The sequence below is a fragment of the Electrophorus electricus genome, chromosome 6 (assembly GCF_013358815.1).
Source record: "Electrophorus electricus isolate fEleEle1 chromosome 6, fEleEle1.pri, whole genome shotgun sequence".
Classification (NCBI taxonomy): domain Eukaryota; kingdom Metazoa; phylum Chordata; class Actinopteri; order Gymnotiformes; family Gymnotidae; genus Electrophorus; species Electrophorus electricus.
In genome coordinates this window covers 3,981,546-4,008,325 of record NC_049540.1, presented here as the reverse complement: position 1 = coordinate 4,008,325, position 26,780 = coordinate 3,981,546, and the positions used below count along the sequence as shown (strand labels likewise).

The 26,780-nt window shown below is 37.8% G+C and overlaps 3 protein-coding genes across 3 annotated transcripts; 1 reads left to right on the top strand and 2 right to left on the bottom strand.

The window, feature by feature from the left end:
- Nucleotides 1-507: 507 nt before the first annotated feature.
- LOC113590597 (DELTA-stichotoxin-Hmg2b-like) lies at nucleotides 508-14,831 on the bottom strand. The gene is made up of 4 exons (XM_035527255.1): nucleotides 14,755-14,831; nucleotides 2,499-2,568; nucleotides 1,370-1,515; nucleotides 508-1,020 (listed from the first exon to the last, which is right to left on the bottom strand). The coding sequence occupies exons 2-4, from the start codon at nucleotides 2,508-2,510 to the stop codon at nucleotides 591-593; spliced, it is 588 nt and encodes a 195-aa protein (XP_035383148.1). The 5' UTR covers nucleotides 2,511-2,568; nucleotides 14,755-14,831; the 3' UTR covers nucleotides 508-590.
- A 628-nt stretch (nucleotides 14,832-15,459) lies between these two features.
- LOC113590596 (DELTA-sagatoxin-Srs1a-like) lies at nucleotides 15,460-18,337 on the top strand. The gene is made up of 3 exons (XM_027030797.2): nucleotides 15,460-15,582; nucleotides 16,234-16,379; nucleotides 17,504-18,337. The coding sequence occupies exons 2-3, from the start codon at nucleotides 16,237-16,239 to the stop codon at nucleotides 17,931-17,933; spliced, it is 573 nt and encodes a 190-aa protein (XP_026886598.2). The 5' UTR covers nucleotides 15,460-15,582; nucleotides 16,234-16,236; the 3' UTR covers nucleotides 17,934-18,337.
- Nucleotides 18,338-21,088: 2,751 nt separating this feature from the next.
- Nucleotides 21,089-26,275, bottom strand: LOC113590595 (butyrophilin-like protein 2). Its single transcript, XM_027030794.2, has 4 exons — nucleotides 26,082-26,275; nucleotides 25,360-25,683; nucleotides 21,556-21,606; nucleotides 21,089-21,377 (listed from the first exon to the last, which is right to left on the bottom strand). The coding sequence occupies exons 1-4, from the start codon at nucleotides 26,101-26,103 to the stop codon at nucleotides 21,352-21,354; spliced, it is 423 nt and encodes a 140-aa protein (XP_026886595.2). The 5' UTR covers nucleotides 26,104-26,275; the 3' UTR covers nucleotides 21,089-21,351.
- Nucleotides 26,276-26,780: the final 505 nt, after the last annotated feature.

Genomic DNA, 26,780 nt, shown 5'->3' with positions numbered 1-26,780 from the left:
ATGACAATAAGTTAATGACATTAAATATTCAAATAGAGTATGGTTCGAGCCCAGCTTACACATAGCAGAGCGACAATGGCAAGTTTTCTAAATAGACAGACAAACATGTAACATTAAACCCTGTGCAATCCCGGGGGACGTGGTTACAAACAATACACATGTGAATCCCCCTTCACGTGGCAGGTCGTACCACATAAATTGTGGGAGGAGGAGCATTCTGTGACAATCTGCAGACAAACACAATAACCATCCTTTCTACACTTCAAGAAAAGAGAACTGTGAACATGCATTTTACAGTAAAAAAAAATTATATATGTATGGTTTACATTCATTGTGTTCAAAGAAATATGATGAACAAATGCATGAAGAAAAAATAGGGATGAAAAATTCTTCTAATTGTTTCTGACAGAAACAATACAGGGACTTTTTCTAGTCAGATTAAAAACCTTTTTATTTGTAGTAGGCATACAATTATTAGAATAATTTGGTTGACATGCTAGGATTTTCAAATTTCTAAAATTCCTCTTTTTTTGGCTTGCCTATAAACATGTACATTTTTGTATTTGGTTCCTGAGTTTTGGTAAAAGGCTTCAACACAGCTGATCCCAAAATTCAACCTTCATAACTGATTTGCCTGCAGGTGACATTGTTCCCTTAACACAGATTTGTCCTGTAGAATATGCTATCCCACTCCCTGCACCTTTGCCTCTCGCGAATGGACAGTCGTTAGTGGAAGGATCATAATACAGTCGGTTGAATAGCTCATCATTACATGATATGCTTGTGTTAAAAATTCCAAGAGCAAGCCAATTTTCATAAATATTGTAGTCATAAGGCACAGAGAACATAATTACAAGTTCACCAACAGAATTGCACTCATCTGTAAGTATTGTGTATGTCAGGATCCCTACAGCTCCACAGGCTGTGTCTGAGGTTTTCGTAAATGAACATGCTTCTGTGGTCTTTTTTCGGATCGTAGGCTGTGGAGGACTGAGACAATATCCACTCTTGGTGTAGACCCTGTAGAGGAAGAGGAGTAACTCTTTCAACAAGATTCTGTCATCATTAGTCAAGCAGCATCACATTCAATACTCTAAAAGTTAGTTTTTACATTTCAATATAAACTAAATTAAAATATAATTATTTAAGTTCATAGTAAGTGCATCAAGCAAATGGACAATGTGGTAATGGACACTCATCAGCTTGATCTTACATTTTACTGTATTGTGAAAATGAGCAAAGTAGTAAATATAATCATTCTGAAATTTCTGATTCAGCTCAACATTAAACAGAATTAAAATACAATTAGCTAAGTAAGTGAAAAATTAGGTGAAAGAAATAATTCATTATAAAATTCAGTTTGACTTGCCTTGGGCTTCCCAGGGTATACTTGTCACTGTAGTTGGTGATCTGAATGACAACATTTCTTGTTGTGTTTATGTTGTTAGATATTTGGTCAATGCTGGTGCCCAGCAATGACACCCCAGCAATAATTGTTGATGGAACTCCTGCTGCCTGTTATAAATGAATGAATGAAGGAATGAATGAATAAGCCTTCTTAAGCAAATATTCTTTGTATCATATACAAAAATCTATACAGCCTAAAGTCGCAGAGGTAAATTATCACAAAAGGGGAACATTTTAACATTTTTGTAATTAATGTTTGATTAAGAACAGGAACATATTGTAAACCATTTTGTAAGGACCAATGATATTATGTCTGCTACTCTTTTGGCACCTAATTTTACAGTAAAGTTTATAATGCTCTATGGTTTGCTATATTACTACAATATTATTACAGTAACATTACAGTAGCCATACTGTAAGAAATTTAGGTATGTCCCTATTACACATTATACACATTAATACTATAAGGTATAATACTATAAGATACTACATGTTAATGTTAATAGCATGCATTTAGAAGGTTAGCACAGAAAATTTTAACCTATTTCACCAATAATGTCATACAATAAGCGCCTGACGCACCTGCCAGGGACTACATTTCCCAGAAGCCTCTGGGTTGCTCCCAATTTCTGGAGTACTAGACACACCTGCTTCTAGTTGCTTTAATCCATATAAAGCCTCCTGTTTGGTATTTCAGTTGCAAAGTCTCATTTTGCCTAGTAGACGTGTCTAAGCCTTATTCCTAAATGTCTTGCTTGTTTTCTGTTATGAACTATGCATGTTTACGTCCAAAGCTGCAGCTCTTAAGGGTACATTGAGGTAGATTTTTTATTTAAAACAACTTCATTAAAATGATAAATACTTGTATATTTCACCATAATGTTTTGAGACAGTAACGACTACTGTTCTATTTAAAAGCCTTATGGGTAAATACCAGTTTTGAGTTATGTATAACTGTTTAGTATAATAACTTTGTGGTGACTCAACCTGGAAGGGCTTAAAGCACCTGTAACGTGCCCTGTCCAAAGAAAGTCCAAGAAACTGATTAATATGTATATAATGAAGAAGGAGCAAAAATAAAGATTTATTACCATGTCTTCCATTAAACTTGCTGTATGGGAGGAGGCCACAATGAGTAACAGCACTCTTTATCTGCACAAACTACAAATGTACAATTAGTATATATACAATATAGAAATATACAATCAAACATATACAATATAGAAATATACAATCAAGCAAAAACAGAGAGGCATCAGGACATCATAGTATATCTGAAAAAAAAACAAATATATATTTATTTATTTTAATGTTTGAAACCCAATATCTAGACTAACACTGAAACAACTAGGAGCTCACTGTTCCAACATCTATCTGCATGCAGCAACTGCTGTCACAACTAGTGATCAACAAGGTACAACACAAATGCTACATCAAGGGGCAGCAGGGAGAAGGGAGATATCATCATCATCATCATCATCATCATCATCCCCACATGCAGACTTTTGAAACCAAGACCCAAGCTCAACACCAGAGCTGCTGACTTGAGATTGGAAATCATTGGTAAGTGGGACAGACTACAAAGCCATAGCAGACTACCAAGACCAAGAGAAGTAGCAGCCCAAACAGGATCCCAAGTGCAGGCTGTGCAAAGATGCCCCTGAGACAGTCCAGAACATAACAGCGGGATGTAATATACTAGCAGACAGAGCGTACATGAAACACTGTAACCGAGTGGCTGGCATAGTATACAGAAACATATGTGCTCAGTATAGGCTGGAAGTTTGGAGGTCAAAGTGGCACTCACTTTCATCCCCGCAAGATGATGGAGAATGACCAAGCTAAGATCCTATGGGACTTACAGTTCCAGACTGACAAAATGATAACCAACTGGACACAGTAGTAATGGACAAACAGCTGATGAGGGTTTGTAGTAATAGATGTAGCAATCCCAAGTGATTGCAACATCAGGAACAAGAAACATGAATATCTCAAGAAATACTAAAGGCTTGGAGAAATGTTGGAAAAGATATGGAAGGTGAAGGCAACACTGGAAATGGTTACATGTAAATTTATTAACACAGCCACTAAAGGATCAGTCATTACCCATTCCTCCTGATGCATCACTGTAGGAGTTGTCTAAGGTATTATTTGTAAGAGATGTAATCAGCTTTATATTGGAGAAACCATGAGAAGGTTTGCTGATCTGTTTGTTGGACACCTCTGGACAATCAGAATTAAGGATGTATTGTTTCCAGTGGCAAGGTATTTTAATACTAATGGACATTGCATTAATGGTGTATCTGTTTGCATTGCCAGTTGTTGCTATGGCAGTAATGAAATTAGGAAACTCAAAGAAAAAGAATAGATCTACACTCTTGGATCTTTAGAACCCCATGGAATGAATGATTTACACATCTACTTTTTCATATATAAACTGCTGGCTCCTCCTCCTCCTAATTCAGAAGCACTTTGCACAGCTGATGAAGGACCTCTGTCTGAAATGTTCTGTTTCTCTGGAAACTTTGTGCACTTTACTACAATTCTCTCTCTCTCTCTCTCTCTCTCTCTCTCTCTCTCTCTCTCTCTCTCTCTCTCACTCTCTTTCTGAATTCCATACTAGGAATACTGAGGGACAAACATATTCAAAATTAACAGCAAATGTACCCCATTACCTATATTAAAGTATCGCATAAACTATAAAACGGTGATGCATTACTATAATTTCTTCTTTTAATTATTTGTACTAAAACATAGTCATGGTATCTACCTATCATGAATTGGAGTACAGAAAAAATGTTACATTATCCAAATACTTCTATAGATTCCTTTGTATGAATATACAGTACAAATCTTAAAACAGGTATACACCAAATACACATGAGAGATACGCTGACTGTTCACATTGATTCAGTTCATTCAGGACTAGATTTGGTACAGAATGTAATTTTCCATTGTAAGCCTTTGACTGGACAGAGGAGCAAATGGACAGAATGCACAAACCATTTCAAACAAAAAACAACAAAAGTGTATACTCTACTCTTATTTTTTTGGAAAATGAAGGAAGGCATAGCTGTGTACAGTACTGTGGGCTACAGTCCTGTCTATGAATTTAATCATTTAGAAGTGGCTTGTGTAGTGCTTATAAGAGAACACAGTTTGGAATGGAAAGTAAAATGATTCACACCCAACCAGAAGAAATGGTAATACAGGTAATAATATATATTTCTCCTTGAAAAATTGGGAACAGATGCTGACCTATTAGCCCCGTCCAGTGTTGTAGGGCTAAAGTTACCACTTTTGCCTTCTTATGACCCAAATAGACTCACGTAATGCACTGATTGCTACCAACCTCAGTATCACCGATACTGAACTTTTAAGGTATCTCAAAGTATTGTCCTGATAAATATTTATTATTGTATTTTTGTGCTAACCCCTGGCGTCAGTAGCACTCAAGAGCTGTCATGCAAAGATGAAAATCTCATCCTGGATCAGGTGATTACTCTAGCTATCAGAAGTCATCTCGCACCTCAGGTTAACACAGGTCAATACAAAGAGTCTTCTGATGAACCTTTGCAATGTGGTTCATCCTGCCTCACTGCTGAGGAAAGGAAGAGTTGCATTAAGGAGGGTCTGTGTCTTTGTTGTGCTGAAGCGGGAAAATGTCATTCGAGAATGTCGGGTGTGCCCCAGTTCTGCGCCTACTCCTAAAATGTGGTGAGTTTTCCCACAAAGGGATTGATTTCAAAGTCCTTTGTCATTCCTGTCTCCGTTGTCTCTCAGTCATCTTCTTTTGTGTTTTCAGCATTAACTGACTCAGGAGCGGAGAGGAATTTAATTTGTGGCCACCTGATTCAAGACCATAATAGGGTGCAACATAAACATAACATGGAGACACACTCTATACTGAGTGATGTATTTCAGTGATGTATTGTTATGGTTTCTCTTTTGTATACAGTAACAAAAACAAACATACAAAAATATATATAATAACAACATAAAGCAAACAGGAGTGTTTCTTCGGGGTGGGCTTTGCACCAGCACAACAAACAAAAATGTATTAAAGCCAACTCAACCACTAACTTCCAGAAAACAAAAGTAAATAAAATAAATCACTCTTACCTTAACTCCCTATCACAAAAAAACAGAAATACAACAAAGACAAAAAGAACATGGCATCTACAAATCCAAACAAACGCCATATATATATATATATATATATATATATATATATATATATATATATATATATATATATATCACTGTCAGTACTCCTTTTGAAACTGTTTGTATCAACTCGAATCTCCAAATGGAGAAGTATTAAGTATCTGCTCTCATAACAATTAAAAACTCCTATTTATGAAGCATTACAACTAACCACTCGGTGCCCTGTGCATTTAGCCTCTAAAGATCCAGTACATTCATAAGGCTTTATCTAAGAACCTAGATAGACAGCAAAGTACTAACTTCTAAGGCCCAATTCAAAAAACTGGGACAGAAAAAGGGAACATTCAACCTCAACACCCCAATCTCAAAGAGAATCTACAACTGACATTTACTGTACCAGCTCAGAGCCCTAGAGATCTACATCTACTGTGGTGCGCGTGGTGTCTACTGACCAAGACACCACGGGGCACCGACACAAGTGATATTTAAAGAGAGGTTAAAGACTAATTGGCCATTTAGGTCATCCGTGTTGTAATGAAGAGTCATTTCTGCAGTTCACTGGTTGTCTTATAGTGCACCCTCATGTGGGTAATTTGTAAAACAAATCTTAAAACACCACAGCACAGCAAACAAACTCATAACATCACAAGGATGTAATACCACCTGCTGCAGGTATATAATATTTAATTTGGCCAGCATGGTTAACTAGAAAGTAAAGTTTCTATGTATATACATCTGGTTTTATTTTAATTAAGAATGTGTTTCCTAGGGGCTACCAGTCACAGCGTTGCTGTACCAGGGCTTTGCTGAACTGTGGCTTTGCTGGTTTGTCACCTGCTCTTGCTGTTAGCATTGGCATTGTAGAACAGTGCACTCTTGCTTGTCTATCTGGTATCCTTCCTGGGTTAACATTATTCTTTGGGATCAGGGGGTTGTTCAGTTTAGAATTTTATCTTTTCATTGTTTTAATTTGTTGTGCTTTAATTTAAAAAGTTTAAATTTGTTTCTCATATAGTTGGACTATTCAACCCTACTCCTGGAACTGTCAGGCTCACAGGAGCAAGGACCCCTGTGACACCAAGATGGCTAGCAATGGTTATAAAATATCATTTATGCCCTCAGAAGTCAAGGGTTATCACCAGTGCTGTGAACATCTGACTTTCTGATCTTTTACCAGGTCAACTTAATTGTCATAATTCACAGATTCAAATGTGACAAGCATATTGCTACTGCTTTAACCATGTCTGGTCATCTTATTTAATATGAATTACAGTGTTCATCTGGTTTTGTTTTTGGGAACTTGTCTGTTGCCTACCCATTTCATTTTTATGGATTTTTACATCATGCCATTTATGCATTTTATTATATCATGCCTAGCGCTGACAAAACAGTTAACAACTTATAATTGTGTTTACGGGGAATCTTATATGAACCAGACAAAAATATATTAGTAGTCTGTAACTTTCTAGTTAAAATGGAAGTTGTTGATAATGTGCTTATTTTTGGCTGCATGTTATAAAATGGTATGTGAACCAGATTTGGACACCATCAAGTATGAAATTAGGCAAAAATGAGCTTGTTTTATGTTTCTTTGTTTAATTATCTGTCAGTGGTTAATCAGCACTAGAAACTAAATTTGCTCATCACGCTCTTGTTCAGTAACTTAAGTAAACCTGTTACCAGGTTAGAACCTACCAGTAGCATGGTTGTGGATACATCATCATCTGAGGAAATTGCCTAATATTCAAAGTGAGTAAGCAGAACTGATATTAAGCCTTCTCCGCAATACCTGCTAAGTGTTCAGAACAGCTGGTGCAGTTTGTTGTGCTGGTGACCAACCCCGTTGAACCCCTAGACGTGTATGCTGATATCTTCTCATATGTACAATGGTTGGATCAGTAAGGCCACTGTAATTCTTAGGCATCAGGATTAGATTAGTCAATCCTGTTTTTCTTCTGTTTTGCTTAGTAATCAGTCCTAATTAATTCTCCCCCATCCCTACAGATTGCTTTAATAATGTTTTGCTTTTTGCTTTATAAACATACCTGGTTTACCATTAATCTTGTTTAGTTCATTTTGTTAGTGTTGTTTTGTTAAAGCTATATTTTTTGGAATTTGTTACTTCTGGTCAATACTAATCTATTCTAATCTGTAGCCCTGTGGGAAACAAATGTGTGCTTCCCCCTTGATGTCATATGTGTATGTATATTTATTTCCTTCCTTCTCGTTGTTTGAAAGAGAAACAGTGGGATTGTTTACAGCTTTTCATTTGTGTACTTGATTTATGAGTGTTAATGATTTGTCTTTACTTTGTCATTCAACAATAGGATGAGTGGGAGAAGGGTGGAGAGGAGAGCAAGGAGAGAGGGTGGGGAAGAAAAGGGAGAAGTCGTCTGGCATGGGCTATAACTTGAAAAATGTAGAAGTATGGTGTATGGAGTTGTACTGTCGGAGAGAGATTCTCATCCACCCACTGCTGAGGACACTGGAAAACTCCAGCGAGGAGTATCAGGTTCAAGGAGTGAAAATATGAGCTAATCAATGCTCATAGAGGTTTCTGCACAGGATAGTTAGTTACCTATTGTTGTCTGAGATAGATAACGTAATAGCTATCTAGATCGTGTGAACGGCGTTGAGTGGAAAACGGCACAACCAGAAGCGATTATCCGGACTGAGGTCTGAGATACCAGAGACATTCCACTGTCCTCCATACCCTTCCCTTGAGCTGGATTCCCCACTCCTTTGCACATGGAACTGAGTGAGCTATAATGAAATGTTTATGCTGCTCTGTGAGGAGTGAAGCAGCCATTAACAACATGGAAGTAGTTCATATATAGGGGACGCTACACCTCACCCCCCCCCCCCCCATTGCCTTATTGTATTATTGCTGATTATTCAATAAATTCTTCTAGTTGAATTCTTCTAAAAGTATTTTAGTTGAAAACATGTGGGTCATGGGTGGTGTTTTAATTTTTGATAGATGTTCAGTGACAACATTGCAGAACTTGCAACTTTGAGATGAGACTTTGAGACTGAATTAACACTATTAATTAACTTTTAATAAAAATTAATTTAAAATTCCCTTGTAATCAGAGTAGTGCCACATGTAATCCTAACATAATTTTAAATGCCATTTTAAGTGTTCATACCTGTCACAGGTAGTCCCTCCTAGTTTCCATGTTCCATGGTTTCCCTGTCTTGTGTGTTTTGGTTATGTTCCATAGTTTTGTTTTCTTCGCCCCTCATTTGGTGTTCCACACCTGTTCCTCATTTCTAAGTCTTGTTAAGTTCATGTATTTAAAACATGTCTTGTTCCCTTTGTCTTTGCTGTTCATTGAATGTGTTTGTAGGAAAGCTCGTCTGTTTTTCAAAGCCTTCGTTTATGTTAGCCCATGTTATCCTTAACCATTTGTTTTTCCTTACCTCTGTGTGCTATTTCCTAGCCTCTTTTATAGCCTGCTTTCCCTGTTTGCCTTTGTGTGCTTTTGTTTGTTTATCATGTATCTTCGTAATGTCTGTATAGGTAAACTGACTCAGCACTGTTAAAACAATGCTGGCTTTGGATTTTCCCCTAATAAATCTCGTTCTTCTCCACACATGCATCTGCCTCCTTACAGCACACAATTTTTGGTTTTGTTACTCGGATTTCATATTCTTCCTCTACTTTGTTTTGTACTCAGAATGATTGATTTAATTCCTATCTTTTAGCCTTTAGAGTTTAGCAGTGGTCCCCTTATGAATTGACCATTTTTTTCTCTGCTTTCTCTATGTAAATTGTTATATAACCTGCTTTGCACTTAGGTTTGGAACTAGTGCATCATGCAACACCACATGTTGGTGTGTGAGTGTGTTATGATACACATCTGAACCCAGTAGATAGCAGAATTTGAACTGTGCTTTTTTTTGTTCATAAAGATTTCTATTTTATTTCACATTTTCAGGAAGAGATAGTAAATAAACTAGTTAATTAATTCTGTGGAATCTTGCATCTCTGTTTGTCTTTCATTTAGTTGAAAGATTTGAGTGAGAAGTATTGTTGCATCTCATGTTATATCATATGGTTAATTTATTAATTCCCAGGGTGGCATAGTTATTAACATTGTACTGTGACTAGGTACATTGGAGACAATCTCTAGTCTTGGTATAACATGACAGCATGGCAGTAGTTTGCATACTACCTGCAGAAGGCATCATACCAAGTGAAATGGAAGGGTTCTCATCTGCTCCTTGCAAGCTCTCCACAGACATCCAACAAGCTAATATTCTCACATGCCTTCTCTTCCACCACTGCTGTGGTGAGGACATGCTTATTCTTTCCTTAAAATAGTAGTTGGTAAGATTGAGAAGAGAGTGGCTTAAATTCTAACTACCAGGACCTTCATCTTTCCTCTCTTCTGTATTCCGGCCCTGCTTTCAAAGCCACATCTTCAAAGCTATGTGGTTTCCTCCATCTATCTGAAAGCACTGCTAAAAACCCATACTACATCACATACCCTTCATCTCAACCACCAGCCCTCAAAAGACAAAGATGACACCTCAAGACTATACTCCATATCAGCACACAGGTTATAGAATGAACTAATACTGACTCTCCATACAGTCCTTTCTAATTTATTTTAAAGATGTAGAACAATTTCTCATTTTGCTTTTATTAATTTTAATAATGAAACCTTGCAAATTACTTCTCACCTAATTTTTTTAATGTATTTTCCTGTATCTCCCTTTCTCTAACAAGGCTTTAGACTCACACATACAGATTTTGTCCAAGAGGTTTTAGTGTGTAGACACCCTTAAAATGTTGTGATGCAGGTAGTTAACATACATTTAGAACTGCACTGTACATTTGTCTGATCAGTTTAGGCAAATTGTGTAAGCAGCGCCCTAAAATTATCTATCTAATGCCTGGCCTAAAGCATTTTAAGTCTAACCAATGTTGAAAACCTGAGAGGACCGCCCCCCCCCCCCCCCCCCGTGACATTTTTCATGTTTTGGGGGGTTTTGGGTTTTGGGTGGAGCTTGATCATTAGTCATCAAAGTCTCCACACTACACAATCTACACTGAATGAAACACCACACACTTAAAGATTATGCAGAATAACAAGATTCTTGACCATTTTTTTTTCTTATTCTCAAAAACTCAAGGGTGTTTCTTGAGAATTAATCTGGCTTTAGATCTAAACAAACATGGTGGATGACGCTCGCAATTTCTGCCCAACTCCTTTCTTAGTTGCTGTTATGGTATGTGTTACATTATACAGACATTCATGCTATTGCCACAACTCAAGTTTATCCTCTTTCACTGAAGCCCCCTTAGTTATTGATCTAACCACCATGCTTACAGTTACATTCAGCTCAGCTCTCATTGGCTGATGGTCTTTCAGGAATGATGCCATCAGTGTGTTCCAAGTATAGCAAGCTCTAGCTGCTTCTTATTAATGTAATACTAGAGAACACAACATACTTTTCATGCAAGTTAGATAGATATTAGCCTGACTAAGAAAGCTAGTTGAACTGTGCTATGATCACAATTGTCATAGTTCTATTCCAGCAGTAGTACACTCCTGATTTTCTTCTGATCTAGCGAGTGACTGCACAGAGCATGCAGACATAACAGGAAATTTTGGACAGAGGTACTTTGCTTGCACAGCTGATGATGGACCTCTGTTTGAAACATCCTGTTTACAGTTTTGAAAATCTGTTTATCTTTTACTAGAGTACACTGCAGTTACTCACCAAAAATCCAAAAATCAGTCAATGAAGTATACAAAGCAATGGGGAATAGGCAAAGAGGGTAATCCAAAAGCAGGCAGCAATCCAACAAACCAGAAGAGCAATGACAAACAGCTCAGAACCGTAATACAAGCTGACGAGACTTCGCAAGGAATTGTAATTAATACAATGTCCATAAGTATTAAAGTGCCTTCTCACTCGAAATAATAAATCCTTAATTCTGATTGTCTGAAGGTATTCAACAAATCAATCAGCAAGCCTTCTCATGGTTTCTCCAATATAAAGCTGATTACATCTCTTACAAATAATACATTAGACAACTCCTACAGTGATGCATCAGGAGGAATGGGTAATGACAACTGATCCTTTAGTGGCTGTGTTAATAAATTTACATGTAACAATTTCCAGTGTTGCCTTCACCTTCCATATCTTTTCCAACATTTCTCCAAGCCTTTGGTATTTCAATAATGCATGAGGAGGAATGGATGACAACTGATCCTTATTTTATTGGACGTGTTAATATATTTACATGTAGCACATGAGCATTTGCAGGTTACAGCACCACAGTTATTATCTGAATGGTCATTTTTCATTTAATAGTCCATTGCAGCCCGCTCCTGCAATTAAACCTAAGATAGCACAACACCCCTCACTGAAAGTCTCCTTATCATGATGATATGGAATACCAGTCACTGCCCTGTGGAGCAATCAGACCCTTATCCCTAGGATACCTCATCACACCACTCTGAGAGGCTTTGACAAATACCAGAATACCTTTGGCTCTGCTAAAAGGGTACTCCCTTCCCTTATCAGGTCTTCACACCACTCTGTAAGGAAGGTTTATTACCTCACCATAGTGTCATATTTTATGTTCATCTTATAGTGTGTTAGTTTGTCTTAAACCATGTAATTTGTTTTCCACTATTCTGTCAAGATAGTCAAATTTTTGTTTTGCATGGTTGGTAAAGTTAGAATTAATCCTGTTTGGCCAATAGTAATTAATACTAATTAGCCAACCTTTTTACAAACTACATCTGGGATACGCTGTTGCATTGACACCAGCAAAGTCAAGGAACCGTTCATCTCAGCTCTACACTCTCGGTGAAGCTCAGGTTCGCCAATTCAGGACAACTTCTCATACGGGGTTGTTGGCAGCACACTGGAATATTCAGGATCAGGTGTATTTCCATCTTACCATGGCCACACCTAAACGTCAGTGATCCCTTTGCGCAGATGGGTCAGCCAAATTGACGATTGTCCCTGGAAACTAAAGAGCTAAATTAATTCCATTCTTACACTATCTCAGGGTGTCTATAGCGAGTTGCATTTTCTGGAGATAATCCTGTTCAGGTTAATATTTCCTCCCCTCGTTAGTCAACATAATATCAGGAATAGGAATCTCCTCCTCTTTAAGCAACTCTCTGATAGTGACGTTCACTGCCAGCTCCGTTAACTTCTAATAGGCTAGTCTTAGTTAGCACCCTGGCTAAAGAGTTCTCAGGCTTGTGCAAAGGTTCATCCCTCTGATCACAGTTATTGTCTTTGTTGTTGGTTTATTATTATTTGAGTAATTTTCTTTACCTTTTCCAATCCACTTTCTTTCCTCACTCAGTTGTATTCTGTATGCCTGAGCCAAGTCCATCATAGTAGTCTATAGTCCTTCCACAACATCAATAATTTGTTTCCTCATTGATTAATAAACTTCCCATTTATTCAACAAGTTGGTTGTCATGGCAAATATATTTGAAGCAATGGTATTCGGTCACTGCACAATATATGAACTAATTTAGGAATTAGAATGATATTAATGTTAATGAGCCTTAGGTAGTTCACCATTGTTAGTTGATGTATTTTTCCTATATTTTAGGGTGGTGCCCCTTTGCAATAAGTGATATGATTATGTACTTTTGCTACAATGGTCATTTGTCATTCTATCTTGTGATTGGATGTGTTGACTTAATTAACCCACCATTGCAATAGACTGTCACGGAATGCTCCTCTTCCACTGGTCATGTGGTATGGCTCACTGCGTGCAGTGGGAGTTGACTGTGTCTTGTTTGTAATCATGCCTATGTTGTTTAGTCTTGTCATGTTTGTATGTTTGTTTGTGTGTGCATTACTGTCAGTCATTGATCCTGTTCGTTTTCATATTTGTGCCCCTGTTCACCTTATCACTGCCCGTGTTTGTGTTCACTACTTGTGTTATATGTGAGTGTCAGTGTCATGGATGTGCGTCAATAAAAGTGTCTCCATTGAGCAAGTCTGTACATCCTGCTCCTTGCCCTGTGCCACTTGGGCTGTTACATAGACCTGTTCTGCCTGCTTGTTTGCTGTGTGCAAACAAGAGCTGCTGCTGTAGCAGAAAATGTTTTCCACATATTCTCTACCACTGACACTACAATATACTGTGTGCATCCCTACTTCCAAGGGTACATGTACTTGATTATCCTGGGACCTCCCTGGGTGGTCAATCCTCTTTGGGAAGGGGCTTCCAATATTCTTGGAAATAAATAAATTTTGATTTCTGCTTTTTTATACTTTGTTATTACAGAGATACTTAGCAACAGATTTTGTCTTTCATCACAGGTTTGTTACAAGCAAAAGGGGTTTGTTCTTCCAGCACACAGATCTGTTACCTAATTTCTATGTTGTTCACTATAGAGCCATTATCAGACCTGTTTGAAAAATGAAAGGAGTGGAAAGAGAGAGCTAGCAAAAAGACAGCAGGCAAGTCCTAACACATATCTGGCAGAAAACAGGTGTGCCTGTACTGCGCCAAACAAAAAATATGTTGGAATAACATAATCTAACTTGCGATTAGCTACATTTGCTATAATTTATTAAAAAAACATGTGGATAAAGGACCAGAGGAATTTCATTCAGAGCAGCAAGTAATTATTTTTAATAGTTAATTTTAATAGTTAATAATAACAACATTGTTTTTGCTGTCATAACCAAACAAAATTGGCCAACCTAGCAACTAACTAGTTAAATGAGTTCTGTTGACCACAGAAACATGCAGTCACTTAGGGAGAAAAAGGCAGGTGCTGTTCCCTTTTCTGGTAAATGCATACCAACCAACCTCATAAAGAACACAAGAGTATAAATGCATTAATTGTCTTTGTATAAATGCATTAACTGCTTCCAACAGTTATGATGAAATGCCACTTTTAGAAAAACAGCACAATATAATATTACTATGTTGGTCATTTTTAGCCTAAACAGTGCCTAGCCACAGATCAGCATTTCAAGGTTTACTTACATAACATTATTTTTTTTTTTAGCCCAGGAATTAATGTTGTAAATCATTTTAACATGTTAATTGAAAAAGTAAAATGTAATCTATTACATTTTGAAAGGTAGTTCAACAACTTTCCCTGTTGGTTTCCAATGTATGATGTATAGCTTTACTGTCTCACACACATGGTGAGTTGCTATTATTTCTCTTACCTTCTTTTAAATGAAGATCTGTTCCTTCTTATCAAAGATTCACAGAAGCGATCACAATCCTTTAGCTTTCGAATAGCTTATACCACAAAGATTCACAGAGGTAGAGAATTAGGGGGAGGAGCATCCATGTGCGAGACTTGTCAAGGCTAGTCTCTCCTGTTCTGTGCGAAGCATGTGCGAGGCTAGTCTCTCCTGTTCTGTGCAGCCACTCCCTGTGTTCAAGAGGAGGTGTCCTCCAGGCACACGTGGAGAAAAGTTAGATGGGACAAAACTGCTGTGAGGCAGAAGTGTATTGTACTAGATTAAAATGATATGTATGTCTAAAGCATCCACTTCCAATTTAAAAGGACGCTCAAACCCCAGGGTAGCAGGCACAAGGGAACAACATAGCGACGCCTTTAAACTGTAAGAGGCGATACAACAGAAGCAAAATTGCGACAAAACCCTTTTTGGTAATAACCGAACAGCCCCATAAATCATTGCATTTTTTTCTTAGAGATATAAAAACCCAAAACAGTGAATGTGATGGTTCTGATTTGACATTACATGACTACATTACAATACATCACTATTGCTCTGTGCCAGGTGTGTTGTCAGGGACTATTCTGTTAGGCGTAATTATACATTGGCAAAGGGAGTAACGTGTGGCTTGTAGGTGTGTCCTGGGGCAAGAACAAAAACTTTATGCTGTGCTTCTGAAGTCAGTCTACCATGCATCCATGTAACCTGCAGAGTGAATGTTCTTAAACTGTTAACCATTATCTGAAATCGTTACTTCTGAATTACACCCTTGGGCTGACCTCATATTTAAATAAAGGGAAACATTCAGTAAGTAGATTACATCTTACAAAAACTACACTTTTTTACAGGTTGCTATGCATGCTAAAATAGTAATTAAATATAGTTTTCATTTTTCATGTAGTTCAGTTTTCACAGCTCCTCTGAGGTAATCATCAGCTTTGTTAGAGCAGTGTGCTGCTGTGATCAAGATGATTCATTATACAAACAAGTTGTAACAAATCTAGTATTTTTAAAAAAGGTAGGGTGATAATCTTGTTTGTTCGATGGTGAACCAGCAGTGAAACCTTATTAAGCCATAATACTGATATGTTTGCTATCTTAAAATAAGATACAAATAGCCTAACAAATAGAATTAGAGTAAAATTGGATTTCATACGGTCACACCAGGAGAGCATTTTAGTGAGAAGTGTATACTGAATCCGACCAAAGTATATCCAGATACTACAAAGTATTTCCAGAATATATCCAGGCCCATGATATCATTGATTCTTGTCTTATTGTTTTTCAACATCTCCAATTAACAGTCCAACAACTGTTAAACAAAAAGCTGAAAAATGTTATGTTTGCTTTTTTATGACAATTAACACCTGAGACTTTAGGTTGTATGGGTTTTTGTGAGTAATGATAATGTTTGTTTATTAAGGATTATTCATTCTTTCATTTAATATTTCACAACAGGCAATGGCATTCATATCAAGAATTATGCCTGGGGTGTCACTGACAGGCACCAGCTCTGAACAAATATCTCAGAGCATAAACACACGAAGAAACATTGTCATTGAAATTTCCAACTATAGCAGCAAGTACAAACTGGGAAACCCAAGGTAAACAGAAATGATTTTTTTTAATGAATTGATTTTTTAACACTAATTGTGTGCATTCCAATGCTGCTATGGGGTTACAGGCTGAGAAGATAAAAGGAGAAGGCATCAGACACCATTAACTTGATGCACTGACTATGAACTTAGTTATTTACATTTTAATTCAGTTTAAAGGTGAACAAATTGATTCAGATAGTCAAAACATTTCACAATGATTCAAATTCTAGCTAGATCTTAATCACAATAAAACTTTGCTCAGTTTCCAAAAACATTGAAATGTAAAAACTAGGGGAGGGACTCGATTAAATAAATTAATCTAATTAATTAGAAGCTTTGTAATTAATTAATCGAATTAATTAATCTTTACAATAACCTGTTTTACCTTCCTTTCCTCATCATACAGCTGCTGGATTTTTTTTCGACATTGTCTTTCTGGACGGCAGTTCGTAACTTGCATCAGATGACGCAATTTGCAGCGTCTCTCGTAACCCTTTATCTTCGACCACAGAGAGCGGTCTACAGTCCATAGCAATCCATCTCGCCAGTGAATTGGTCAATTTGTCTAACGTGGACTTTGACATTTTGTTTCTGAATGTGAACCCCGACATGTGGTCGAGTGTTGACTGGCGACACTGTTTGCTCGTACTAGGAATGCCATCACATTTAGCAGCTAAGTTAACATTACTGACCTGCGCGCTAGCCCCAACATGTTTTGCGTTGAGGCGGTAACGAAGGGTGGAAGTGCTCCTGTGATAAGCAAACTCCTTCCTGCATAAAGTGCAAATAACAACATTTTTGTTTGTACTTCCATCTGGAAGTTTCTTGTATTTAAATTTCCCATCCACCAGCACAGCCCCTTCCATCATCTCCATCATGCTCATCACATTGTGCGTCAATATAATCTGTATGCCTGGAACTCGTGTACTGAGAAACGTTCCACGGTGCAAAAGTGTGATTAAAATGCGTTAAATGTTTTAATTCGTTATTTTCCCTGTAATTAATTAATCGAAATTAACGCGTTAAATTCCCACCCCTAGTAAAAACTAACTATTACAGTATTGAATGTGATGCTGCTTGACTAATGATGACAGAATCTTGTTGAATGAGTTACTCCTCTTCCTCTACAGGGTCTACACCAAGAGTGGATATTGTCTCAGTCCTCCACAGCCTACGATCCAAAAAAAGACCAAAGAAGTATGCACATTTACTAAAACTTCAGACACAGCCTGTGGAGCTGTAGGGGTCCTGACATACCAAATTCTCACCAATGAAATGGGTTCTGTTGGCGAACTTGCCATTATGTTCTCTGTGCCTCATGACTACCGTTTGTATGAAAATTGGTTTGCTTTTGGTATTTTTACCACAGGCATGCCATGTAATGAATATCTATTCAAGCAAATGTATTATGATCCATCCACCAAACACTGCCCATTCACCAGAGGCAAAGGTACAGGGAGTGAGATAACATATTGTAGAGGAAACATCAGTGTTAAGGGAACAATGTCACCTGCAGGCAAATCAATTATGAAGGTTGAATTTCATGATTGGTTGTCTTGAAGCTGTCAAGAAATACATACATTGCTTACTTTGTTATCTATAAATCTTATAGTTACAAATGTATTTGTCTGAACTATTAATCCATATGTCTGAGTTTAATAATTGTTGAACTTTAGTCTGTCTCACCCTAAGTGGAACAGAACACAAGATCTGAATAACAGGAAATGTGCATGTTTACCTTTTCCAAAACGTTATGGTAAGAATGAGCTGGCTTCCTTAAAGGAATGGAGTGCTTGAGGAAAAACAAAGAGTGGGGGGGGGGGGGGGTCAGGGAAACACAAGGGTGGAGAGGAACTATAAAAATGTGTGTGTGACAATGTTTGGGACTCTCCTCCACCCAGCGACTCTGTGAAAGAGATTGAGGCCCTTATGCATAAAGTTATAAATAAAGCATTAAAATATTATCTTCTGCTTAAGTTGTGGTTGATTTCCAAAGTTCCACCACAGAAGGCTTTTACCAAAATGCAGGAATGTGCTCAAAAAAAAAGGTTTTAGAAAACAAATTTGAAAATTGATACATTTTTAAACTGCCTGTCAGCCAGTTAAGATAATAATTCTATTCCTACTACAAATAAAAAAAGTTAATCTGACTGATTTTTTTTTGGGTTGGATAGCATGTTCCTGTCCCATTCACAAAAAAAATAATAATAATAACATTTAAATAAATAAATAAATAAATAAATAAATAAATAAATAAAAGCTATTAGGACTGGTATAGATCAAATATTTGCACATTAGGCCTTGAAGACAGAACAGTATTACAGCTGATATCTAAAACGAGAGGCACCTCTGGTGTTTTCTCTAGGATGTTTGCAGTAAGATTTAGATTCAGTAGCCAGCAACACCAAAATAAACAAAACAGTGTGCGAGAGAGAGAGAGAGAGAGAGAGAGAGAGAGAGAGAGAGAGAGAGAGAGAGAGAGAGAGAGAGAGAGAACCATTGTTCATCCCCAGATCACAGCAGGGTTGTGTATTCTCTCCTTTGTCATCTGCACTTATACAGCCAATTGTCAAGAAAAATAATTTTATAGTACAATAATTGACATTAAACATTAAACCTCTGACTGATTCTGTGTGAAAAGGGCCCATCATGTTTGTTTTATCTGAGGAAGCTTAGATTCTTTAACATTCATAAAAACCTTAATGAAAATCTTTAAAATGACTTTTAAAATGACTTTTAAAAGTTGTTTTGTTTTTCAGTGATCTGATAGTTTTATAACTTGAATGTGAAACATAAGCAGAGCTTAAACACAGCAGTATTATCGAGCAAGCTAGCATGGTCATTGGAGTTCAGCAGAGATGTGAGCTTTGTGCAAGAAGGTCTGTGAGGAAGACCTGGACTGTGCACTTGGTCTGTTAGCATCCACTACACTTTGATGTTCCTCTTCTCCTATCTGACACTCAATAAAGAATGCAAATGTATTTACCCATTACATTTTAAACATTTTAATTGAATCCCCAGGATAGAAAAGATAGATAGCTACCAAATGTGACATTTAGTGAATTTGTTTCAAATGTACATTTATTTTCTTCTTGTTTTTCTGTAATGCTCCTAACCATAAACAAATTAAGGAGATTTGCTCTCTACATACAATCTTGCTCTCCTATGTTTATCTATGCATCGGTAGATCTCTGAATAGAGAATTATCCAGGTTAGGATTGTAATGTACTCTTACAGAATTCCAGAATAACAGATCTGTGAATATATGGTCAGCACCAGTTACTAAGTGATGAGCGTTAGTGTTACAGGACCAGGGTTCATATTAGGGATATAAAGATGAATGCACAAGGGATTAAAAGGGAAAGGAAAGTGGGCTTTTCAGCTCACACTAAATGTTGACCAGATACAAACCAAGTACATGCACAAATACATGCTCACATAATGAAACTGAACTCTATTATATACATGGGTAAGCACTAGTAGCAGTGGTCTCTTGTGTAATTAGTCAGTCAGCTGAAAGTGTTGTGTGCAGTGCAAAGACACGTCTATGTGTGAGGCTGTGCTGAATGGTATCTGATTTGCCATTCAGCCTTTTTCCTCCTGCTCCTTTGAAGTCCAAGAATGATGACACTGAGCCAAAATGGTCGGATCTTCCCTCCCATCCTGAACTACAATGAGGACTGGTGATGGAACAAGTAACTGAGGAAAAACTACACACACAAACACACACACACACACACACACACACACACACACACACACATACACAAACACATGCACACACATACAAACACACCCAAGCAGAAACACCAATGTATCTGGAAAACCATGTTTTTCATTGAACTTATTATTAATAGTTAAATATTGCTATGCCTTTATCAAGCACCATGTCCCCTCAGTATCTGCTGAGGTTTTATCAAGTTCAAGTTCAAGTTCAAGTTTGGTTTATTTGTCACATACATAGTCATACACAGTACAACACGCAGTGAAATGGTGGAGAGTGCTCTGTCCAAACTGAGGAAGAGAACCAGGGGTGCATAGAGAAAAAAATATATATACAGATAAATATATATATTCTATGTATGTACAAAAATATATTAACAATGTATGTACAATATATGTATATTATGATTATATACACAATGTACAATGTATATGGTTGAGTATATATGTACACAATCTACAGAATGTACAGATCCATTGTATAGTACCATATCTACAGTTGTTGTAACAGGTTAATTGAGTATAAATCTAAAATCTATATATACAGATGTACAGATATACAGTCATGTTACGTGGTGGTGGTGGTGGTCCCCACAGTTTATCAGTTTCCCTGATTCAGGGCCCGAATGGCCTGTGGGAAGAAGCTCCTCTTCAGCCTCTCTGTCTTGGCCTTCAGGGAGCGGAAGTGCCTCCCTGACCTCAACAGAGAGAAGAGTCTATTGTTGGGATGGGTGGGGTCCTTCACAATTTTCCTGGCCTTGGTTTGGCACCGCTTGTAGTAGGTGGTCTGCAGGTCAGGAAGTTCCGAGTGAGTGATGCGCTCTGCTGAACGCACTACCCTTTGGAGTGCTTGTCTGTCCTGCTTGGTGCTATTTCCAAACCAGACTGTGATGTTCCCCGTGAGGATGCTCTCGATAGTGCAGGTGTAGAAGTTCCGCAGTACCTTAGAGGGCAGTCTGAAGTCCCTTAGGCGTCTGAGGTGGTAAAGACGCTGACGAGCCTTCTTTGCCAGGGAGCTGGTATGGCGGGACCAGGACAGGTCCTGCGAGATGTGAACCATCTCCTTAAGGATTCCATAGAACTTCTCTTTCACAGCTCTGGCTCGTGATTGAAGAAATTCATACAAGACCCTCATTCTCTCCTGAGGTGTTCTTGCTGCTTCTATGCTACTGTATATTTCATCACTGATAAGGTCTATGCTTTTCAGGCAGTCTGCTATCTCCATCATTGAGGTAACTCTCTGGATGAGCTTTTTTCAGTGTGCATCCACAAAGGCAACACCTGGAGTTAAAACATCAAAGAACGCAAAGGTATAAGTCACTCTAATATGAAACTAATTTACTGGGCTACATTCTCCAAAAATTGTGCTATAAAAGCAACTCAGAATGCATGTATAATGCATCTACATTTTAAAGCTAGCTGTTTTAAGATAGATAATCTCCATGTTGGAAACTCATACCTGCATCCATTCCAGGCAGGCTTTCCATCCATAGTGTCTCTGTACTATAGCCTGATGTGACCAAATAGAAGAAAAGGGTAACATGAAATTGACACTTTTAAAAATAACTTGAGACCAAATTTCTATTTAGAAAAGTTTCTTGTTACTGCATCAGCCCTAATTCCATCAGTATGCAGTATCAGTATGCAGATGATACTACTACAGAGGCTAAATTTAATTATCGTAATCGGCTCCATGCCAACTCTACAGTATTTTTTCTTCTCTCCTTGACAGATCCCCTGAAAAAGTGAATAACACTTGTGATGTTTTCATGCACAGATACACAGTGTGCTCCTGAGTCTACTTCACACACTTCAAAACGAACGGGCTTCACTGTTTTCATTTTTCTTTCTCCTTTATTTCACTTTCCTGAGTATGGTCCTACTCCTCAACATCGCTCAGTGATTTTCTGTGTGCTACAATTGTTCTTGCTGCTTAGACAAGTTCTTTATTGTGCCCTCATGGTAATGGACACTGGCATCTATGACTTTGGGACAGGTGTTGTAATTTTTTAATTTTGTTATTTTTCTCAATGAAAACAAACAGCCTACACATTAGGTAATTCTAATATAATTATTCTGAACATTCTAAACAATAACCTTTATATTGTATGTATCTAAATTAGATCAATAAAATAACAGAATCAAAGAATTGTCAAACTTTCTCACACAAGAGTACAGTGAAAATTGATCCTTCATAATTATCCAACTGAGTCAAAATTATCCAATTAAAATCACTCCTCATTGAACACACTAAGGTGGACTTAAATGGAGAGTACTGGGCTTAAATGGAGTACTGGGTATAACTGAAGCATACTGGGCTCAAATGGTTCTGTCACACCCTTCAATCACGCCCAGTCTGTAGCGGACTACGGTCCCCAGAATCCTCCAGGGTGTTGCCAGTCACCAGAGATGTAATGCACCTGTTCTTTATTATAATATAATCTAGGTCCCTATATAGGTTCGCCTGTGTTAGATCAACTTTGCAAAGTCTCATTTTGGTTTTCAATTTGGGTCTGAGGCTCATTGTGCTTATTTCCCCTATGCATGTCTTACTGGTCAACATCTCCCTGCCTGCCTTGGTTTGGATTTGGTTGCTTCTCTCCATTTTCGACCCTGCTAAGTTTATTCACATGGTCTCTGGTTTTCCCTGCCACTGTGACAATAAAGCCCCTGCTCAAAACTTGCAAGCAACTCTCTCTCTCTGATCCTGAAAATGTCTGGCAGGTTCCACAGTGAATAATGGTGAAAAAAAACAATGTGTTTCTTTCTAAACACAGACTCCTGAGAATATCTTTATACAAACCTTTATACACTGTATATGAACAACAGCTTGATGTTTATAGTTCAGTTATTATGGGCTCCAGATTTTCCATATGTAATCAGTGATGTAAATGTTCTAATTAACTTGGCCTGGGTCATCCTTTTACACATGCCTTCAGTAATAATGGTAGTGAGGACAGTGATATCACTCCCATCAGACCCAAGGCAATTCATTTAGTGTCAGTTAATGTGGCTGGATAACTTCTGTTCTCTTCTGATTAAGACATGTATTCCATGTCTCTAACAATCAGAAATATGTGTAAGTCATTGAAATAGTTTGTTGACCAAAAACTCAACACTCTCCTGTAAATGGAAAAAAGGAAAAAAGTGGTTAATGACAAAGAGTTTTGACAGCAATGAAAATGCTTTTTAAACTATGACAACTAGCGTAAGTCATTCTACAGCTCTGCACAAGACATCTGTATTTCTGCTCTACTGGCCTGCTTCTCTCAGAAGTCTAACAGTGCACAAATCAAATATGAGCAACTGCTTGATATAATAAATGTAATTACATTCAGTGCAGAATCTGCTCATCACATTTTAATTACATTTTAATAAACTGGATGCCAAATCACTTTTATGCTTTCTGGGATAATTTTTGACATATATGTATGTGAAAAAGAAGCCATAATTAATTACTAGACCAGCAGGCAAGTAGCCAACAAATTCCCCAATCTGCACAATGCTGCATTACACTGTTAGCTAGTCAGACTGTAGAGGTGTTCAGAGACCTTGGTCCACTGTATGAGGATCTAACTGGACTACTATTACACCCTTAACCCTGATAGTTTTGTTTTGGTTGTTTTCATGCATATTTTGAAATGTTTTATCTTCATCCTTTGGGCTACAGGTAGCAATGATGTGAGAGGAGGAGAGGTGGGTCTATAAGGAGTGTGAGTCAACAGGTCTATTAAACATGCAGAAAGAGAAATCAGAAACATCAGAGAAGGTGCTGATCTAGATGATATTTTCAGTAATGGTTGCAGTAACACAAATCTGAACCATGAGAAGAGGATGTCGGAGATGAGAAGGGCTCGGAGACCGAGTGCTGCTGATGGCTTATTTCTTGTTGGTCATTTGTCAAAACGTATGTGTGTGTGTGTGTGTGTGTGTGTGTGTGTGTGTGTGTGTGTGTGTGTGTGTGCGCGTGCCAGCAAGTGAGTGTATGATCTGTGCTTCTGTAATAAAGGAAGATGACAAAAATACATTATGTGATCAAATAACATCAAAGTCATCATATAACCCATAATCCATTCTACCATTCTACAGTGGGAAGAATAATGTTATTTGTTTACCAAAATGGCAGGCCCTATGTAAAACAAGAGAAGGGAACACAATGTTAGATAAAACACGACAATAAATACCTTGCTAAAACTGCTCCCACTTTTATTGTCTTCCTATTCAGCATACCATAGGACTCTACTCATGTGTGCTGTAATTGTTCATTCTTCAATACAGGACTGTCGCCCTCTGCTTTCAATACAATTCCATGAAAAAGATCAGTTTAACGATTAAACACCTACCAGAGTCCCTCAAGTCTTATAGAAGTGTTTATATTCAAACAAAATTAAATATGTCATGCAGTGGTTTTTCTTAATACTCAGTTCTGTGGTTCTCTGTTAATAACAGCTACAGTTACAGCAACACAAAGCTACAAAACAGTTGTGACAAATGAGTGTGTCCTGAAAAACAGCTCTAAGGCTTCAACATTTCTATAAATCTGTTATCAGGAATGACTGTTAGTGGTATCCTATATTATTTTAGATTATGGCCTGTCATAGAAGCCCAGTGCATGTATCATCTGTTACACAGTGGATCTGTAACTGGTTTGTCTTACAAGTAAAACATGATTGATTTGGGGAGAAACAGAAGCTCTGCCCATTTCTCCATCATAAGTGAGCTGTTATAAACCAGTGTAAGTCATGGCATTTAAACCTACTCTCTGTTTAACTACAGTGTGGTGTAGAGAAGGAGGGTCACTGTGTTATTCTCTTCATGATATACAGCAGCATGATAGAAGAATGGAGTTGGGGCTCTACACCAAGTCATCTTAAAACTATGTGCAGCAACTCTGGAAAAGCAGCTACAGTCCTGGTTTCTCTGTATTTTGTAGGAAATCTGACTTTGTACTGTGATATAATCCCTTTAGTCCAGATTACTAGTCATTAGTTTTAATGCAGATTTGTACAATTTACTGTTTTTACACTTTTCACCAATGATGTGATCTGTGGCAGAGTGAGAAACTGTTCCTGTTTGTTCCACTAAAATGAACCATCTTCCCTATACTCCACATTAGCATCATTCACCCCCTGTGTGCTGCACCTCATTTATCAGAACAGAACAGAATTCTGAACATCTGGGTTTGTTATTTCATGTTCATCCTGAGATGAGACCACTGATGGTGATGTTGAATTGATATAGAGTGGAGCTCTGATATACTTACCTACTCTTACTGTAAGATCCTCTGTTCTGTCTCGACTGCTGACCTGACACAGGTAATCTCCTGTATCTGACTCTCCGTAGTCTCTCAGCTGTAAGGAGACATTTCCTCCCTGCAGCTCCTGAGTGAACAGACTCACTCTGTCCTCATAGCCCCTCCCCTCTATCACCTGCACATTGTTATAGAGGCAAACACAGTCTGCCCCCACAATGAACCACCTGATCTCCATGGCAACAGCATTGTTGATAGGAGAGAGGTGACAGGAGAGAGTGACAGCAGAGACAAACTGAAGTTTTCCATCACAGGGACCAATCAGTTTAAACTCATCTGTAGGAAAAGACACACACATACACAATTTAATTCGTTTTCTCGGGTGTCTTTATATTATAATTACATTATAAGCTCTCGTCATGTAACAGTATATGATTCTAAACTTCTCTGAAGGTTAATGTAATCTATGCAATGCTCAGGACTGATTAACTGTCTTGAAGTTTGACTTACTGTTGCCATCATCAGCTATCATGATGATCTCCATTTATGGGATCAAATTAATAAAATCAGAGAGAGATACAAACACAGAGAGAGAGGCAAGCAAACACATGAAGTAGTTCCTTAAATAGGTCTTTAATACATGTATTTGTCTGAAATATATTTGGTGTATTGTTTTAACATGTTTTGTCTTGTTGGTGACTAGCGCGTTTTAGCATGAAGCAAACCCCTCTTACCTCTGCTGTTCTTTACAGACATCTGCTGCTTTAAGTGAAGTAGGCTGTCTCTACCGTTCTAAGTAGCTCATTATCGGATATTTGTCTTAGAACACCATGATGAATTACATTAGACTTTCAGATGTTACAAGCAACTTTATCTCAATTTTGAAGTTTCAGGAAGAAAGCCTAAACTACTTTCGTTTTCACTTTTATTTCAGTCGCTGCATTTGAGCGTCAGTCTCAGTGGGCGTTGGAGCTCCGCCCCTCCAGCGCCCCACTCTAGAGCGATAGAACAGGTTTTTCCACCCGGTCATCATTCAATCTCGAGTGTCGAGTGTTGTACATCTTATTTGCTTAGTTTTTAAGTAATCATCATCATCATCATCATCATCATCATCATCATCATCATGTAGTGTGTGCATTACATTACATTACATTTTACTGTGTATTTTACTATTTAAGCTATTACATTAAATATGGAATTAAATTGCTATTGTAACGGTGAGCGGTAAGGAGGCGGACGCATGTGCGGAGAAGAGCGAGATTTATTATGGGCAAATCCAAAATCAAAGTCGTTGTAGCAATCCAGAGTCTTAGAGCCAACACGGAAAGCACGTGAATACATGAGCAAAACAAAAACACACGAAGGCAAACGGGATCAGGCTATAACAAAAGACGCTAGGAAAAACTCGGGGCTAAGAAACACGAAGGCTAGGA

What these genes read in the sequence shown, in the direction of transcription:
- LOC113590595 (XM_027030794.2), bottom strand. Translation starts at nt 26,103, where the DNA reads ATGTCTGTAAAGAACAGCAGAG. An exon ending in GTCTGTAAAGAACAGCAGAG is followed by an intron (nt 25,684 to 26,081) that starts GTAAGAGGGGTT and finishes CTTTTCCTACAG; the next exon opens with ATGAGTTTAAACTGATTGGT. An exon ending in CCTGCCTGGAATGGATGCAG is followed by an intron (nt 21,378 to 21,555) that starts GTATGAGTTTCC and finishes TTTTAACTCCAG; the next exon opens with GTGTTGCCTTTGTGGATGCA.
- LOC113590596 (XM_027030797.2), top strand. Translation starts at nt 16,237, where the DNA reads ATGGCATTCATATCAAGAATTATGCCTGGGGTGTCACTGACAGGCACC. An exon ending in TACAAACTGGGAAACCCAAG is followed by an intron (nt 16,380 to 17,503) that starts GTAAACAGAAAT and finishes CTTCCTCTACAG; the next exon opens with GGTCTACACCAAGAGTGGAT.
- LOC113590597 (XM_035527255.1), bottom strand. An exon ending in TATACCCTGGGAAGCCCAAG is followed by an intron (nt 1,021 to 1,369) that starts GCAAGTCAAACT and finishes CTTCCTCTACAG; the next exon opens with GGTCTACACCAAGAGTGGAT.